This window comes from Malus domestica, chromosome 11 (genome assembly GCF_042453785.1).
Source record: "Malus domestica chromosome 11, GDT2T_hap1".
Taxonomy (NCBI): Eukaryota; Viridiplantae; Streptophyta; class Magnoliopsida; order Rosales; family Rosaceae; genus Malus; species Malus domestica.
Window position 1 is genome coordinate 37,741,862 of NC_091671.1, and position 17,557 is coordinate 37,759,418.

General features: G+C 42.0%; 1 protein-coding gene across 1 annotated transcript; it reads left to right on the forward strand.

Annotated features, from left to right (window-relative positions):
* Positions 1-289: 289 nt before the first annotated feature.
* Positions 290-15,929, forward strand: LOC103448926 (uncharacterized). The gene is made up of 3 exons (XM_029089152.2): positions 290-1,033; positions 15,334-15,422; positions 15,496-15,929. The coding sequence occupies exon 1, from the start codon at positions 331-333 to the stop codon at positions 931-933; it is 603 nt and encodes a 200-aa protein (XP_028944985.1). The 5' UTR covers positions 290-330; the 3' UTR covers positions 934-1,033; positions 15,334-15,422; positions 15,496-15,929.
* The last annotated feature ends 1,628 nt before the right edge of the window (positions 15,930-17,557 follow it).

Sequence of the window (17,557 nt, forward strand, 5' to 3'; positions counted from 1 at the left end):
AATTGAAAGCACTTTTAAAATGATTAAAAATATTTTTAGTAAAAAAAGCACTTGAAGTACTGTTCATGTTTTTAAAATGGTTAAAAACAGTTCAAGTGTTTTTTTAAGATTCACTTGTCTTTTTTACAAAAGATTGATTTTAAAAATATTTTTACTAAAATCGTTTTTAGTTATTTTAAAAGATCTTTCAATCGATTTAATATATTTTTTTCACTTTTTCACGTGCGGCCTCTACAAAAAAATTCACACGTGTCGGAATACAACAGTTTTGCGCCAAATCGCTGACCCCTGCACGCGCCTTCTTTTCTTCTTCCCTCTCCCAACCTAAAAATGGCGGCTTCCGAATCGAACCATGTCGACGAGCTCAGCCGCTGCAAGAACCATAATATTCGATCGCCCGGACCATTACTCCGTGGGCCTGTTCGGGCAGGGCCACCCGACGATCCGTCATCCGGTCCGTACGTCCTGGTGTTTCGCGACCCAAAAGCTTGGGCGAACGCGTACAGAGCCTGCGAGTCCAAGATCGTCGAGCAGTGCGAGGCCGGTGCCAGGATCGCGTGCGCCGTTAGCGCATCGGAAAAGTGTAAGCCCCCGTGGTGGCGAGCTATGATTGGCCAGAAAGTCACAGACTTGAAGCAGAGGGAACAGTGCGAGGAGAGAGAAATGGAGGGGTGTTTGACGGCGGCGAAAGAGAAGTGCGGCGGGTTCGCGAAGGAAAAGTTCTTGAAACCCTTCAGAGAAGCGAGGATTGCAGGGGTGAATGTGAAGCAGGTTGAGAGATTGGTCTGCTGGGGGACTCTGGCGGATCCGAGTACGTGGCTCAACTTGATTGGATTGGAAAAATTGGGGGTTTTGGGTTCAGCGAATTATAGGGCTGGTGAATTGTTTGGTTCGGATAGTGAGGTTGATCGTGTTTTGGCGGTGGGAATTTGACATTGAAGGTGTGAGATTTGGAAAATGGAGGTGAAAGTTGGTGCATTTGTGACGAAATAGCGGACGAAACTGTTGCTGATGAAGTGGGATTGTGCAAAAGGTATGTTTGGTTGAACTCTGCTTCTTTGATTTAACTTGGAAAGAGTAGAAAAGATTCAATGCATTTTTTAATTTAGTGTTCGAAACTTGTGAGTATAATTTTTGTCCATTGATCTTCTTCAATTCAACCAATCCGGTGGTACGGTAGGCAATTGAAAGGTAAAAATGGGTGCGTGGATAGCTCCACTCTTCTGATTATTCATTCTGTTAAGAAAAATCCGGTGGTAAAGTTCGCCCCGTACTGCAGTTTTCGCTGTGCACGATATATTTAAACAGATCCATGAAAATGAAATTGAAACATATACATCTTGAACTGTATTCATTTTGTCTAGAGTGTGCAATTCTGCTATATATCTGACATAGGTTTGCTGCAAATGCTAAAACCGCAGCGAATGCATCTATCGTCATTACTTGCATCAATAGAGATACCAATTAGCAATGATTCACTATGACTTGTGGATGTGTAACTGAACAAGTTAATGGATGGCCTTGTGGGATTTAAATCCATCTTTCCCTTCTTTTGACTGCATCTTTACTTTGAATGGTGGAGCTTGAGTGCAAAATGTTCTTAGGGTGGTACTTCTGTTACAGGATGGCACGCGGGGCTCGGTGGGCTGAAAGAGCCCATTCTAAATCCTCATTTGAAGTACTAACTTTGACCCAGGTTGAGCATCAATACAGAACAAAAACTATAGGCCCAAACATTCAACAGTTTAGGGCATCTTGTGCCTCATAACTGCATGTTCTAGGGGATATATGATTTTGGACTGTCCTTGTGAAGTCATCCACCATAGACTTTCTGCTTGTGTGTGTTTTGTCTTTAACATTGCACATAGCTATCTGAAAAGAATCATTTTCTTTTGTAAATTAGTTTATTTGTATAGACTTTTTTGGTTGATGAACGCTTTACCTTTGATATAGGCAAATAGTTTCTTGAAAGCATCATCTTCGTTATAAAATAAATTAGCTACGTAGACGTTCGGCATAAGTAGGATTTTAAATTTTAATTTATGCAGGATAATTATCTTCAAACAATTATTTTGTTTTTAAAATTAACTTTGCTATGTTTTACTTTTAGAAACTTATTTGGTTTTGGTGATGTTTGGCATTAAAAATTTATGAAGAACTTCTATGATCTTACATGCTTCAACAAAATGTACAAATACTTTGTGTTTGTACCATACTTGACCAATCCCGAAACTACCGAGCACCGGCCAACGCTATACTGTCAAGGACCCAGAAGAGTTCCCCTCCGACCAGGAGGCCAATCACTACTCGACACGTGTCAAGATTAGAAGCCAATCAGAGCGCAGCACGTGTCGACATCAAGAACCAATCACAACATGACACATGTCAATGTGACAAAGCTACAAGTTTTTCTATAAATAGGGGTCATTCCCCCACAATATGGCCTAATGCCATTTGGGTTAAATCATTCACAAGAACTCACTAAATTGAGAGCTTGATCCTTTGTACTTGTGTAAGCCATTCACTACTAATAAGAACTCCTCTACTCCGTGGACGTAGCCAATCTGGGTGAACCACGTACATCCTGTGTTTGCTTCTCTGTCTCTATTCATTTACGTACTTATCCTCACTAGTGACCGAAGCAACCAAGCGAAGGTCACAAAACTTGACACTTTCTGTTGTACCAAAGTCTTCGCTGATTTTGTGCATCAACATTTGGCGCCGTCTGTGGGAAACGACACTTATTCCTACTCTCTTCAGCTGTGTCAAGCTGGTTTCTATCATTCGTACACTTTCTTTTGATCAGGCATCCCTCTCCAACATGGGAAGCGAAGGAAGCCACAACACACAGAATGACACCCCCCTTGCACATAGTGCGAAACAACGAAAGAAGGAAGGAAAACGAGTTCTTCTTCAAGCTAAAGTCGATGAGTTGGAAGCTCAGAACAACAAGATAGCAATGAGGAATGAGGTCCTCCAGGAGCAATATGAGAAGCTCTTCGAGACACTCCACGAAGCTAGGCAAGCTCAGACACGCGAGCTTGTTGCCCCCGTGGAAGTCAACCATCAACTGGGTGCCCTCCAACATGGAGGGTCACATGCATTCGACATAGATATCCCTGATAGGGAACAGATTACCCCTCGACTTGATAATCAACATGAGGCTTCTCTTAACCCAGTTGCTTCGACCCGAACCATGAGAAGTGGAGGGAGACACCTCTTTGCTGAAGGGGCAGAAGGATCGAAAGCCGTCTTTCGCGATTGTCGGGATTTCCTGAAGCAACGTCGAGAGAATTCCATCCATATAAGCTCAAAGATTAATGACCCAAGGATTTCTGAGAGACTCGGTCCCCTGCCACGGCCCAAGCCGGCCACCAATTTGAGGAAGGGGCAACAAGTCCCAGAGAGACATGAGGGTACAGGGGACTCAGAGGTGTTCCGACAGACATACCCTGGAAGCCAGTACAGCGAGTCCAGGGAAAAATCACATGCCCTTGATCAAACCTTCCTAATTCCAAGAGGAGATGGAGATTTACGAAAGAAAGCTCCAGTGACACATAACTCCGCTCAGGACCCCCTTGTCCTACAACTTCTTGAGGAAGTAAACAAGTTGAAGGCTGAACGTCAGGCTGAAATACCTGACTGGAACCAACCCAGGCCTGGCCCTCTTACAAGGAGGATCCTCAACACCCCCCTTCAAGCAAAGACAAAGCAAAAGCTTGGCTTGCAACTTTATACTGGAAAAGAGGACCCGATTGAGCACCTTAACCTCTTTGAATCCACCATGGCATACCGGATGCACACCGACGAAGAGCGATGTCTTCTCTTCCCCTCCACCCTCTCTAGTGGAGCTCTAAATTGGTATTGTCGTCTTACACCTGAGACGGTAGACTCATTTGAGGAATTGAGGAAACTATTTGTTTCCCAACACATTTTCCAAACCGATCGCTTGCACTCTGCAGATGACTTGTACACTATCCGCCAGAAGCCAGACGAGTCATTACGTATGTATGCTGGCCGCTTTAGCCATGAATACTCCCGGTGTGCCGAGGCAGACGACAAGACTGCCCTCAAAGCCTTCACGGCAGGCTTACGTGATTGTTTCTTTAAATACATGATCAATGCCAATACTTGGAAGACTTACTCTGAGGTGATGGCGCAGGCTTATAACCATGCCTCCGCCGAGGCAAAGACATATCAGGAGAAACCCCCTACAACCATCCTTTATCAACAAGTGGGAGGTGGAAGCCAGACTCACCTAAATGAGAAGACCTCGACTTTCCAAACAGCAGTGGCACCTCCCCATGCCTTGCATAATGCTTCACCGAATCAACAGACATATCAATTTCAAGGCAAGAGGAAGGATTTCCATCCTCACCACTCTCCTTTCAATAAAAAGAGTAAGGGACACTATCCCGATAACCAAGGGTATCGCCACAATAACGCTCGCCCCCAGGCAGTCAATGCAGTGGGTCAAACCCGCGTCAAGATACCCCCTACCCCAAGGTATGAGACATACACGCCCTTGAATGCCACATGCGCGGCCATTTACCCCAGCATCGCTCACCTGATACCAAAGCCAAAGTCGAGGCACCCAGATTACACGCCCCCGAATAACGCGGGCATGTTTTGTTGCTACCATGAGCATAACGGCCATGATTGCGAGAAATGTATCATCCTCCGTGATCGTATTGAAGCTTTGGCACGAGAAGGAAAAATTGATCAATTCCTTCTTCACCCTCAAAGGGATAACCGTAACCAACGCCAGGTGAATGTCATATATTCCATAAGTGGCGGCACACCCATATCTGAATCTTCCAATAGGGCCATGAAAAACAGTGAACGAAGTCTGAGGCCTGGTCACCAAGTGTTTCACGTGGAAGACATCAGGGGAGGGAAGTATCAAAAGCCTAACTGGGATCCGATATGTTTCTACCCTGAGGAAGAAAGAGGCATCATCTACCCTCATAACGACCCATTGATCGTGGAGGCTCACATAGCCAACTTTGATGTTCGACGAATCCTCGTAGACACAGGGGCTTCGGTCAATATCATGTTTGCCGAAGCTTTCAGGGCACTCAGTGTAGCTGAACACTTGCTCGATCGCTCGATTTCTCTTCTGATAAGCTTCTCCGGTGATATCGTGCAACCCTTAGGGAGCATACATTTACCCTTTACTATTGGTACAGGCCCTTACACGGCTACCATTACCACTAACTTCCTAGTGGTTGACTGCCCAACGGCATACAATGTTATCTTTGGTCGCACAGGCATCAATGATCTCAAGGCTATGGTATCCACGCATATGCTGTTGATGAAATTTCCAACCCCCCATGGCAACGGCTACATCAGAGGAGATCAGCTTAGTACACGATCATGTTACAACACTTCAGTTAAGCAACAACACTTGCCCGGACCCAAGGAAACCCTGTCTGTACATGACCAAGTCACAAGGACCAGCCTAGATGAAGCGACCTTGGATCTTCCTGATAGCAACAATCAACCCGATGATCCTCGAGATGACTCTTTCACCCAGCAAGCCCAACCTGCTGAAAAGTTGGAGAAGGTATCTGAACAATAGAAAATGGAGTTTCGAAGCTCACAACAAATCTGACGGGTTGACCGAAAAATAATAACCAGTCATTCATCATACCTGGATTTCTGGAGTTATACTGCTCCGAGGGATCTCAAATTTGGATATGTTGTAGTTCACAAGCTGAGGAACAACTTCAATGAAGAAAGCATGCTGATCTGAGCAAGAGAAAATAGAGTTTCAAAGCTCATAACAACTCTGACGGGTTGACAGACAAATGATAAACAGTCACTCATCATACCTGGATTTCTGGAGTTATACTGCTCCGAGGGACCTCAAATTTGGATATGTTGTAGTTCACAAGTTAAGGAACAACTTCGATGAAGAAAGTATGTTGATCTGAACAAGAGAAAATGGAGTTTCGAAGCTTACAACAAGTCTGACGGATTAACAGAACATTGATGAACAGTTACTCATCATACTTGACTTCCTGAAGTTGTACTACTCCGATGGATCTCAAATTTGGATATGTTGTAGTTCACAAGATAAGGAAAAACTTTCATGAAGACGACTTTGCAATCTGAGCTATAGAGAATGGTGTTATCTTGCATCCACTCAGGCTGATTAGTGGAAACGAAAAGCAATTCCACCAAAGAAAAGATGAAAAAGAGAGAAAAGCTACTAATTGCACTTGATCTTGTCTAGTCAATAGCATGCAGCATCAAACACACAAAAGTTGGAAATATTTTTAGATAAAGCATATACGAATGTGTGACATCGAAACAAGGATTCGTTACTTTGACAAATTAGTAACACGCGAGACACCTCATTCGGCAACTCTCTTCGCCTGAAGACTTGGGGGACTCCCACCATATGCTACTGCACCTTGATACTCGGCAGTCTCACAACCACTCAGTGACTTGGATTTTTCAAGTCTCCAACCGAGAAGTTTTCCTCACTCGGGAAATTAAGGGAACACTACCTCAAACTACATGCTTCACTCACAAAGCTTCAACAATACAGGTTTCAACAAAAGCAAAAATTCAAAGAACTTTATGAAGAAGGCTTTGGTGTATTTAACACAATATGTTGAAATGAAGCAAAGCTTATTTATTAATATTTTCGATAAGCCACAAATATGTACATATACATGAGTCAAAATAAACAAACAAAAGGGAGCCTTCACAAAGGTTGCTAAGGGGAAGTCTCAGCAGTCGGTAGAGCCCCAGAAAGAGAAAGCACCGGAGGGTGGTTATCCGGAGCCTCAGTACTTGACAAAACCCCAGAAGGAGGAGGCATTGGAGGTTCATCATTTGAAGCTTCATTACCAGGTACAACCCTAGAGGACGAAGGCAATAAATGCCTTTGGAACAAACCCACAAACCGCTGATGATCAAGTAAAACCTTACCATCAGATTCCTTCATCTGGTCAAGCTTCCTCTTCATGTTTGTAGCATAGTCATGGGCGAGCCGGTGCAACTGCTTATTCTCATGCTTGAGCCCTCTAATCTCCTGTTTGAGACTCATCACTTCAGCAGCCAATGATTCAACTTGGCGGGTTCTAGCAAATAGGCGTTGGGCCATATTAGACACAGAACCTGCACACTGAACACTAAGAGCCAGAGAGTCCTTAACAGCCAACTCATCAGACCGTTTGGAAAGTAGTCTATTATTTTTGGGAGTGAGAAGGTTCCTGGCCACCACTGCAGCGGTCATATCATTCTTCATCACAGAATCCCCAACGGTAAGAGGACCAGTAGGGGATATGAAGGATGGGCGCCATATGTTGTCTGGAGAAGGCGTGGCTGTCTCTTTTCCAAGGTTCAAGTCAAAACGACGGTCGGAGGGTCCAGACATTTTCAAATGTGTTGAAGAAGGAAGAGGTCAGACAAATCAAGATCTTAGAAGTGCAAGAAATGAGCTTCTACTGGTAGAGATTCAAGTGTGCTGTGGAACTTAATGCCAGCCTCTATAAAAATCTACACTCGACGGAGCTTTAGAAATCGAAGAGGCGTTTGCTTTCTCAAAAGCTGGGCTGCTCAGAGACCACGAGGGCCGATCTCAGAAATCGAAGAGGCGTTTGCTTTCTCAAAAGCTGGGCTGCTCAGAGACCACGAGGGCCGATCTCAGAAATCGAAGAAGCACCTGCTTTTTCAGCTTCGTCAGCACCTGTCACATGCACAATCAGCTTTGCGGAAATTACGGGCACTCTGTCGAAGATTTCTGGTGAAGTAGAAAGCACGTGAATCTTACTGTTCAATCACCGCTCTCCATATGCACCATCAACTCCTCGGGTACCACATATAACTTTGTCAAAGATCTCTGACAAAGTTTAGGCACGAGAATTTCGAAGTTCCAGCTACCCTATTATTACCCATAAGGGTAAAGGAACAGCACCACTGCTTGACAACTGGAAAGTCCCTATGTGTGTCGACCTCCGTGTTTTGCGGCAAGACAGGTTGGCAAGAACGTCCAACCTTTACTCACATTCGAGAAAAGACTCCCAACATAATTACTTTCTCAAAAACCGGAGTAGCACCGCTTTCCGAATCTCGAGAGTCAGATCCTCGACGGGATTGCTTGTTCGAAAACCGAAGAGGCACAACTCTCAGAACTTCGAGAGCCAGATTTCCTTTGATAAAGCTTGTCTGTAATCTTCACACGTAATATCAGCTTTCCAGATACCACATACCACTTTTTCAAAGTGCTCTGACAAAATTAAAACACGTGAAGCTAGGAGCTCCCACTGCATTGCTGTGACCAAGAAGGGTAAAGGAATAGCATTACTACTTGTTATTGGGAAATCCCTATATACATTGACCTCCCTCCTCAACGGACAGGCAAACCTGCAAAAATGCTCAACCCTTTCTCGCATTCGAAAAGGCACCCTCAACATAACCTCTCGAAATACTCAGCTTTATTTCCCCCCGATAATACCTCAGCAAATAAGCCACACCAAGAACAAGAGTATCTCATATCATCAGGGTCGAAAGCAAGAGTATCCCATATCATGCTTTCTCCCTGTCTTTGTCTTTGTCCTTGTCCACACCTGCAGGACAAGGAGAAAGAGAGCAGTCAGTCGGAACCTGAAATCAAACCTCCAATTTGGAACTGACTGCCTGGAGCCTTTGCCTGGTTGCTTACTTAGCATTGCTCTCGAGTACTCATCCTCAACTGCTGTCAAGGTCACGAATTCCACCGGCAAATACCTCATGACAGTTGATCAGATATTGGCTCTTTACACTGAAGCTGCCAAGCGTGGATGAGTCACTATGAAGGAATGTTCTGAAGGACCATTTAAATGCAAAGGTTGCACACCACTTCTGCCATGCAAAAGATTGAAGCAGAAGGTTCAACGGTGAGCTGAAACAGATCACTACAGCACGACACCTTTCCATACCACATTCATTATTCCGTCAACAGCAAAAGTATCCCATATCATCAAGGTCGAACGTACTCTAGATTTGATGGACTTGTTTTGACCCTCAAATTTTTGAGTCGGCCTTATACTCTGAAGGGCACCAGAAAACCCTCCAGCACAGTTCAAGAATAAGCCTGTGGAAAGTTACTTCTTCAAAAGCAAAAGTATCTCATATCATCTCTTATCCATTTGCTTCTCCTTATCCTGGCAGTTGAATGAGAGACAAGGAGAATGAGAACAATCAACCGGAAGCCGAAGTCAAACCTCTGATCCTGGGTTGCTTACTTGGAAGTTTGACTGCTTACCTTGTCTGTCACCTCTTTCGGCAGATCTCCTAGCTCGGCGACTTGGGGGACTCCTACTATAGGGTTTGTATCACACTTGACTAAGCCCGAAACTACAACTAAGCTTCAAGTGAAATTGTAAATGACACAAGAGTTATCGTGGTTCACCCCAAGGTTTGGGCTACGTCCACACTGATAGTTGATTCTGTTTCTCTGTAAGTGTATGGATACAAGTGTTTGGGGGAAGTCCCCGGAGAAAGAAGAGAAGGGAGAGGAGAGCCTCGGTGGTGTGAGGTCTCTCCTGAATGTAATGATAGCTTCTCTTAGCCTTCTTAGGCTTGGCTCTTTTGCCTCCCCTAGAATGAGGGTAGGAGTCCCCTTTTATAGAATAAGGGGCTCCTCTTCCTTTACAAAGTATGGGCTTTAGTGTGAGGCCTAAATACAAGGCCCAAAGCCCAAATATACGAGGCCCTAAATATGGTATAAACAGTAGTCCCCCAAGTCTTCAGTCAAGAGAGTCTTTTGGCTGGAGACTTGAAATTCAGTCCATGTGTGGGCCGAAGTAACTAAATGTTGTCTTGAACTGATGCTCGATATGAGGCAGTGCTCAATCTGAAATGACGCTCAACTAGAAGTAGCACACGCTGCGAGACTGCTCGGCTCGTGGCTTATGTTGCCTTGGCTAGCTCGGTTTGCGGCGTTGAAGGTGAGGGAGTCCCTTTTATAGAATAAGGGCTCGTTCCTCAATACATAAATGATGGGCTAGAGTTGATGCTCGCGGCGAGGCGGTTGCTCAGCTGGCGGCGTTTCTCTCTAATGAAGGTGAGGGAGTCCCTTTTATAGAATAAGGGCTCACTCCTCAATACATAAGTGATGGGCTAGAGTCCCCCAAGTATTTTTTATGAGGCCCAGTTGAGGCCCAATATATGGTACATAATGTAGTCCCCCAAGTCTTTAGTCAATAGAGTCTGTTGGCTGGAGACTTCAATTTGAATCCATGTATGGGCCGAAGTGGCGGTTGTTCAAAGGCGGTATTTGTATACCCTGCACTGAAGCTTTGTAGGTGAAGCTTTGCAGGTGAGACTTTGAAGCTAGAGCTCTGTAAATGAAGCTTTCAAGCTGGAGCTTTTATAAATGAAGTTTTTGAAGCTAGAGCTCTGTAAATGAAGCTTTTGAAGTTGATTGACATGAGTGATGCTCATGAATGTTGTCATGAGTGATGCTCGTGAATGTTAACATGAGTGATGCTCATGAATGTTGACATGAATGATGGTCATGAGTGTTTATGTATGATTGTCATGAGTGATGCTCATGAATGTTTATGTATGAATGACATGAGTAATGCTCATGTATAATTTGGAATACTGGGCGTACTTTTGATCGCCTGGTTGGAGCGATTTTGGGCTTATGGGCCTTCGCCCTCCACAACATTCCAGTCCAACCCATTTATTTTGGGCTTGTCGTTGTTCTTTTTTTTTTTTTTTTTTTTTTTTTTTTTTTTTTTTTTTTTTTTTACCCTTTGATGGGGTTTATACATATTACCCTCGGATGGGGTTTATACATATGTCTCCGAAAGATAATAAATTACATCATTCTGGTAGAATGTTTATTCCTTACTTTTGTTTTTCTCTTTCTTTTCTACTGTTCTTTTGTAATTATCTCAGTGGGTAGCCATATTTTCTGCTTTGCTCTTTTCCACCGCAAATCTCATGTTGAAAGGGTAGCCATGCTTTCTGCTTTGCTCTTTTACTTTGCTTTGCTTTTGCTTTCCACTTTCTTTTTTTTTTTTTTTTTTTTTTTTTTTTTTTGACCCTCTGATGGGATTTATACATATTAAACCTCTGATGGGGTTTATACATATGTCTCCGAAAGATAAATTACATCATTCAGAAATAACAAAAGTAAATCACATTATTTTGATGGGATGTTTATTCCTCACTTTTACTTTCTTTTTGCTTTCTCTTTTCTGCTTTCTCTTTTCTCTAAAATGACAGCTGCTTTGGACAGCCTTTCCGACATCGCCCATTTGCTTTTCTCTTGCTTTTAAAAAATAGGAACATGCATCCGTCGACAAAAGCAAAAGTATAATCTTTCTCATTTAGCTTTTGCTTTTACTTTGCAGAGTGCAGATGGCACTAGTTCTCTATTTCCTCCAATTGCAGCTGCGCACTCCTATCTGATTTCCGGTCACGCCCCATGGTAGCCTAGGCTTGTAATGCCCAATCAGCGAGAACCCCTGCTCCCTCACCGCCGTGGATCCGCAGTCCCTGAACGAGATCGAGTCGCACGAAAACAATTGCATCAGGACCGTTGACGCCTTCATCTTCCCAGTTGGACAGATCTTAGCCGTCTGGTTCACTGCCTCCTCCTTGTTCGCCCCGTTCACGCAGAGCACCAACCGCCCATCTGTCTTCATCAACGACTCGAACGTTTCGGGGCTCGACTCTGACTCTGAATTTGAATTACCTTGCGCTGACTTTGACCTTGACCTTTTTCCTCGTGCTCGTCTCGAACAACACGACGTCAGTGCTGTTTTTCGTCGGTCTGAGTCGACGCGTCGGCGGTCGCTTTCCTGGCGGACTCACCGACTGACTCGGTCTTGTACACCTTGTACTCGTTCAAATCGATCGAACTCCATAACTAGTTTCACTGGCATGAAATCACTGGAGATTCGAAATCTTCGGTGGACTTCAGCGCCTCTGGCGGCGGTCTCAGAAGCCTCGACGACGCCGTCTCGAGAGCCAGATGGTTCAGCGGTAGGTCAAGAAACACAACGGACGATGAGTGACAGAGGGAAGATGGATCTTCGCTGGTTGGATCTGACGGTGACGATCACTTATGGATCTGACGAGCAGCAGCAGCTGGAGATGAGGTTTCAACGAGGAATTCAAGGCCTCCGGCAATTATGTTATCGGAGAGGATAAGCTTCTGGAGATTTTGAAGCCTCGGGAACTGCTCCAGGGATGAAACATCGACGTTTGAGATCGAGAGGTGCTGAAGGTTCTGGAACTTTTCTAGAAAGCTCAGAGCGAGGAGGGAGGAAGAGAAAGATGTGTTGAGGAGCAGCAGCAGTTGGGGCTGCAGCTTCGGCAACACCTGGGGCAGCGATGGAAACTGCATCGCCAGAGCCAGCATTCAGGACAAGATCCTCGATGTTTCTCTTCCCATAAAGCTTGGCGAAAAGGCCAGGCCAGTAAGACTCGACATGGACATTGGCAGCTTTCACCAAGGTTGCAATTTTCTCGACAATGACGGGGATGCCTTCGTCTTGGAGGAAGGAAGCTTATGGAGACACTGCGCTGTAATCGCGGGGAAGTTGTCGGTGAACTGGGTGTACTCCGACAAGATCATCGTACCTCGAGCCACGAAGCTGTAGATGAACGATTCCTGAGTCATTGTCGAGTTGGCGAGTGAGTTCGCTCGGAGGTGTGGAAGCAGCGGTAGCAGACAAAATTGAAAGCTCTGGTTGGTCTTTGTTTCTTTGTTATCATGGCGATTTTTCACATTTATTGAGCTGATTTGTTTCTTTCTTTGTTTTTGGTTTCCGTGTGTGACTGGCTGACAAAGGAGAGAGAGGTGGTTGGAGGTCTGCGACATTTTTTTTGTTTGAAAAAGCTCAAAGAGTGAGGTTTTTGGGTTCTGCAAATTTTGCAGATTCACAGTGGAGGTTGTGAAGTTTTCACGATGGTGAGATGAAAAAATGAAAGAGAACCGACATAGCTTTTTGTGTCGTTTCCCACAGACGGCGCCAAATGTTGATGCACAAAACCGGAGTGGTCTTGGAACAACGTAAATCTGACTGTGGATCTGCATAAAATGTAAATGACACAAGAGTTATCGTGGTTCACCCCAAGGTTTGGGCTACGTCCACACTGATAGTTGATTCTGTTTCTCTGTAAGTGTATGGATACAAGTGTTTGGGGGAAGTCCCCGGAGAAAGAAGAGAAGGGAGAGGAGAGCCTCGGTGGTGTGAGGTCTCTCCTGAATGTAATGATAGCTTCTCTTAGCCTTCTTAGGCTTGGCTCTTTTGCCTCCCCTAGAATGAGGGTAGGAGTCCCCTTTTATAGAATAAGGGGCTCCTCCTCCTTTACAAAGTATGGGCTTTAGTGTGAGGCCTAAATACAAGGCCCAAGGCCCAAATATACGAGGCCCTAAATATGGTATAAACACTTTGAAAAATATAATTTAGTCAACTTACAGCTTATCTAATTTGCTACTTGGTTATGTTGTTGTTTCCTTGTGTTTTTGCGCCACTAGGTTTGGTGAAATTCGTACAAGCTATTTAGCTAGGAAATTTCTGCTTCATTAATGTGCTGACACAATATCAAACTGGATTTGTTATGGCCTCCGAAATAACAGAAAAAAAAATGGCAGTAGAGTGTTCGCACAAGTTCATACACGCAAAACTACGTGGAAACATACTGTTGATATCTTATCTTGTGATCAAATTTGTATTAATCATATCTTGTCTTGTGATCAGTTTTGTAGTTAAAAACTTGTCGTAATGATATTTTATCTTGTGATCAAATATGAAGTAAAGGGAGTGCTATTTGCGCAACAATGAACTTTAATGGTGACCTGTAGCTCGAATTGCACTCCCCTTACAATATGCATATGATTAAAATCAACATCATAAGTTGTTCATGGAATAAAATACGTATAAAACTCTACATTTGCATTGCAGGTCATTTTTAACCAATGAAATACTCAACGAGGACAGGTCTCCTTCTGAGTATAATTGTGTTACAGTATTGGATGAGCTTCGTATGATTTTGGTTTCGGATAGGAATTTTTGTACTGGTTGAAGTTCTATTTAGTTGTAAGAATTTGATAGCAGTCATTTGAGTGAGAGAAATTATTTATATGTTTCTGATTATTCATTCTGTTAAGAAAAATTTGGTCGTGCAACTATGTGGTAAAGTTCACCTCGTACTGCAGTTTTCGCTTTGCACTATATATTTAAACAGATCCATGAAAATGATCGAAACATATGCATCTTCTACCGGATTCATTTTGTCTAGAGTGTCCAAATCTGCTATATATCTGACATAGGTTTGCTGCAATGCTAAAACTACGGCGAATGCATCTATCGACTATCATTGTCACTTGCGTGAATAGAGATACCAATTAGTAGTGCTTCACTGTGACTTGTGCGTGTAGAACTGAACAGGTTAATGGATGGCCTTGTTGGATTTAAATCTCTCTTTCCCATCCCTTGACTGCATCCTTACTTTAAATAATGGAGCTTGAATGCACAATGTTCTTAGGGGGTGGTACTGCATTCTGTTTACAAGGATGGCACTCGAGGCTCGTTGGGCCGAAAGAGCCCAATTTAAACCCTCATTGAAGTACTAACTTTGATCTAGGTTGAACATCAATACAAACCAAAAACTTTAGGCCAAAGATTAAACAATTTAGGGCATCTTGTACCTCATAACTGCATGTTTTAGGGGATATATGATTTTGGACTGTCCTTATGAAGTCATTCACCGTAGATTTTCTGCTTATGTATGTTTATCTTTAACATTCTAATAGCTATCTAAAAAGAATCTTTTTCTTTTGTAAATTAATTTATTTGTAAACTTTTTTGTTGATAAAGGCTTTACCTTTATATAAGCAAATAGTTTCCTGAAAGCATCTTTTTCATTTATAAAGTAAATTAGCTACGTAGACGTTTGGCATAAGTAGGATTTTAAACTTTAATATATGCAGGATAGTTATCTTCAAACAATTATTTTGTTTTTTTAAATTAACTTAGCTATGTATTACTCTTAGAAACTTGTTTGGTTTTGTTGATGTTTGGCATTAAAAATGTATGAAGAACTTCTTTGATCTTACATGCTTCACTAAAATATACATATACACGTTTTCTGATCTGCTAGTTGGCGTTGTGGTTTTTTCGTTGCGTTTTTGCACCACTAGGTTTGGTGGGAAAAAAATGGCAGTAGAGTGTTCAGACAAGTTCATACACGCAAAACTATATGGAAACATACTGTTGATATCATGTATTGTCTTGTGATCAATTTTGTAGTAATGATATCTCTTGTGATCAAGACTTTTCATAATGATATCTTATCTTGTGATCAAATACGTAGTGAAGGGAATGCTATTTGCGCAACGGATGAACATCACTAGAGCTTTGACGGTGACCCGTAGCGCGAATTGCGCTCCCCTTACAGTACACGTAAGACTAATTTCAACATCATAATTTTTGCATGGAATATTATACATATAAAACCCTACATTTTGCCTTGCAGGTCATTTTAAAACCGATGAAATGCTCAATGAGGACAGGTCTGCACACCCCATTACCATCACGAGATGTCGCTGTCGTCGTCGTTCTAACCGAAGCACACAGTTCAGCCGCGGCAAGGATCTAAGTTAAAAAAGGAAAGCATTGAGGCACTGGAAATTGCAAGGAAGTTGCAAGGACGGCCTTTGTGGGCTCCTCGCTTTAAATTAAGAACAACTTGGTTTTTGTCAATCTCGTAATGTATGAATTTGGCCATTTTGTTTGACTGGTTTGTTGGCATTAGTCATGAAAGGCTCTTCCGAACCACCAGGAAATTGCTTTTGGCTTGCGATTTGTCCAAGTGGTGTATTTTGTAAACTAGTACAAGGAAATTTTTTTGGACCGACTTCTTATATTTTTGGCTTTTGAATTGAACTAAATAAAATGAGAATTATGGGATATATATATATATATATATATGTAAACATGAGTGTCTAGAAGAGAGAAAATGAATGTTTGGAAATCATCTGTGTAATTATTGTCTTTCTGTTGTTATGCCTTTAGTTTTAGGGTTTGTTTGGGACTGCAACGGTAGGAAGCACTTTTGCTCATGAGTTAACCGCTTCTACTACAAACATGTACAAGTGTGTTAAAAAAATTTAAATGCATTCTAAAAAATTCTGGAAGTGCTTTCTTAAGAAGCATAAGAATGGTCATTTAGTACTACGGTCTGGTGGTATTCTTCTTTACTTATAAGTGAAGGGTCTTATGTTTGATTCTCGCCAAATGCGAGTTTGAATCACATTATTGCTAGCTAATTTTGAGGCTAAGCCCACCTCCTCCTCTTTAGTATAGATAATATTGTTTATTCAAGAAAAAAAAAAAAGGGAAGCATATGAATGCGTTTTTTTTTAAAGAAAGCATTTTTATGACCCAAAATCACTTCTAGATTTATCTCTTAAACGCAGTTAGAAATGCTTTTGATGTCAAAAAATACTTTTAACCCTTATATTGGCACGATAGAAAAGTTATTATATATGCTTTTGATGTCAGAAAACACTTTTAACCATTCTATTAACACGATAGAAAAGTTATTATATACCTTTTCAAAGGACATTTTCTCTTTAATATGGCACGATAGAAAAGTTACCATATACTTTTTCAAACGGTATTTTCTCTTTAATTTTTTAGATGCTTCGAAGTTGTATATTTTCTTTTGAAAGGTCAATAACAATTTTTTAAAAGTGAAAAACGCCGCAAATAACGTTGTTTCGGTGCTACCACATAACCTGTCGGACGTCCGAGCTAATCGTAATCTGCTGCCTTAGCAATATGACTTGAGAAGAAGATTCTACTACTAGAACCAACATAAAAAATTGTAACAAAAACATAAAATAATGACTGCAGTTTGTGATACTAAAAGAGTAAATTGTAGCAATAGTTCATCAACTTTAACTGGAGTAATGGTCCCTCAACTAAAAATTCATTACTATTGGTTCCTTAACTCATCAAAACATGTAACTATAGTCATTTTCGTTAACTCCGTCAGTATTATATCAAAATGAGTTATGTTGGAATAACCATTGCTACAATTGGGTTAAAGTTAAGGGATCATTGCTCTAATTTGGTTAAAGTTGAGTAATTGTTTCTCTAGTTGGATTAAAGTTAAGAGACCATTAATACAATTTTTCTTATTTGATTTTTCATATTTGCCCATTGATTCACCCTCACATGCATGGTACGTAACTTATTTTGACGAAAGTTCTAATAGAGTTGACGAAATGAACCATAGCTGCACGTTTTGATAAGTTGAGGGACCAATGGTAATTGATTTTTAGTTAAGGGACCATTCCTCCAATTGGATTAAAGTTGATGGACTAGTGCCACAATTTCCTCATATCGAAATGTGTGATAAATTAATTCTTTTATTCCAACAAAAAAAAAAAAAACTAATTCGTATATTTTATTGGGTGGTTGTATTTTATGCATATTACAAAACAGAAAAAAAAAATTAAATAAATAAATGTTATTTAGTATTACGATCTAGTGATATTCTTCTTTACTTGTAGGTCTTAGATTCGATTCTA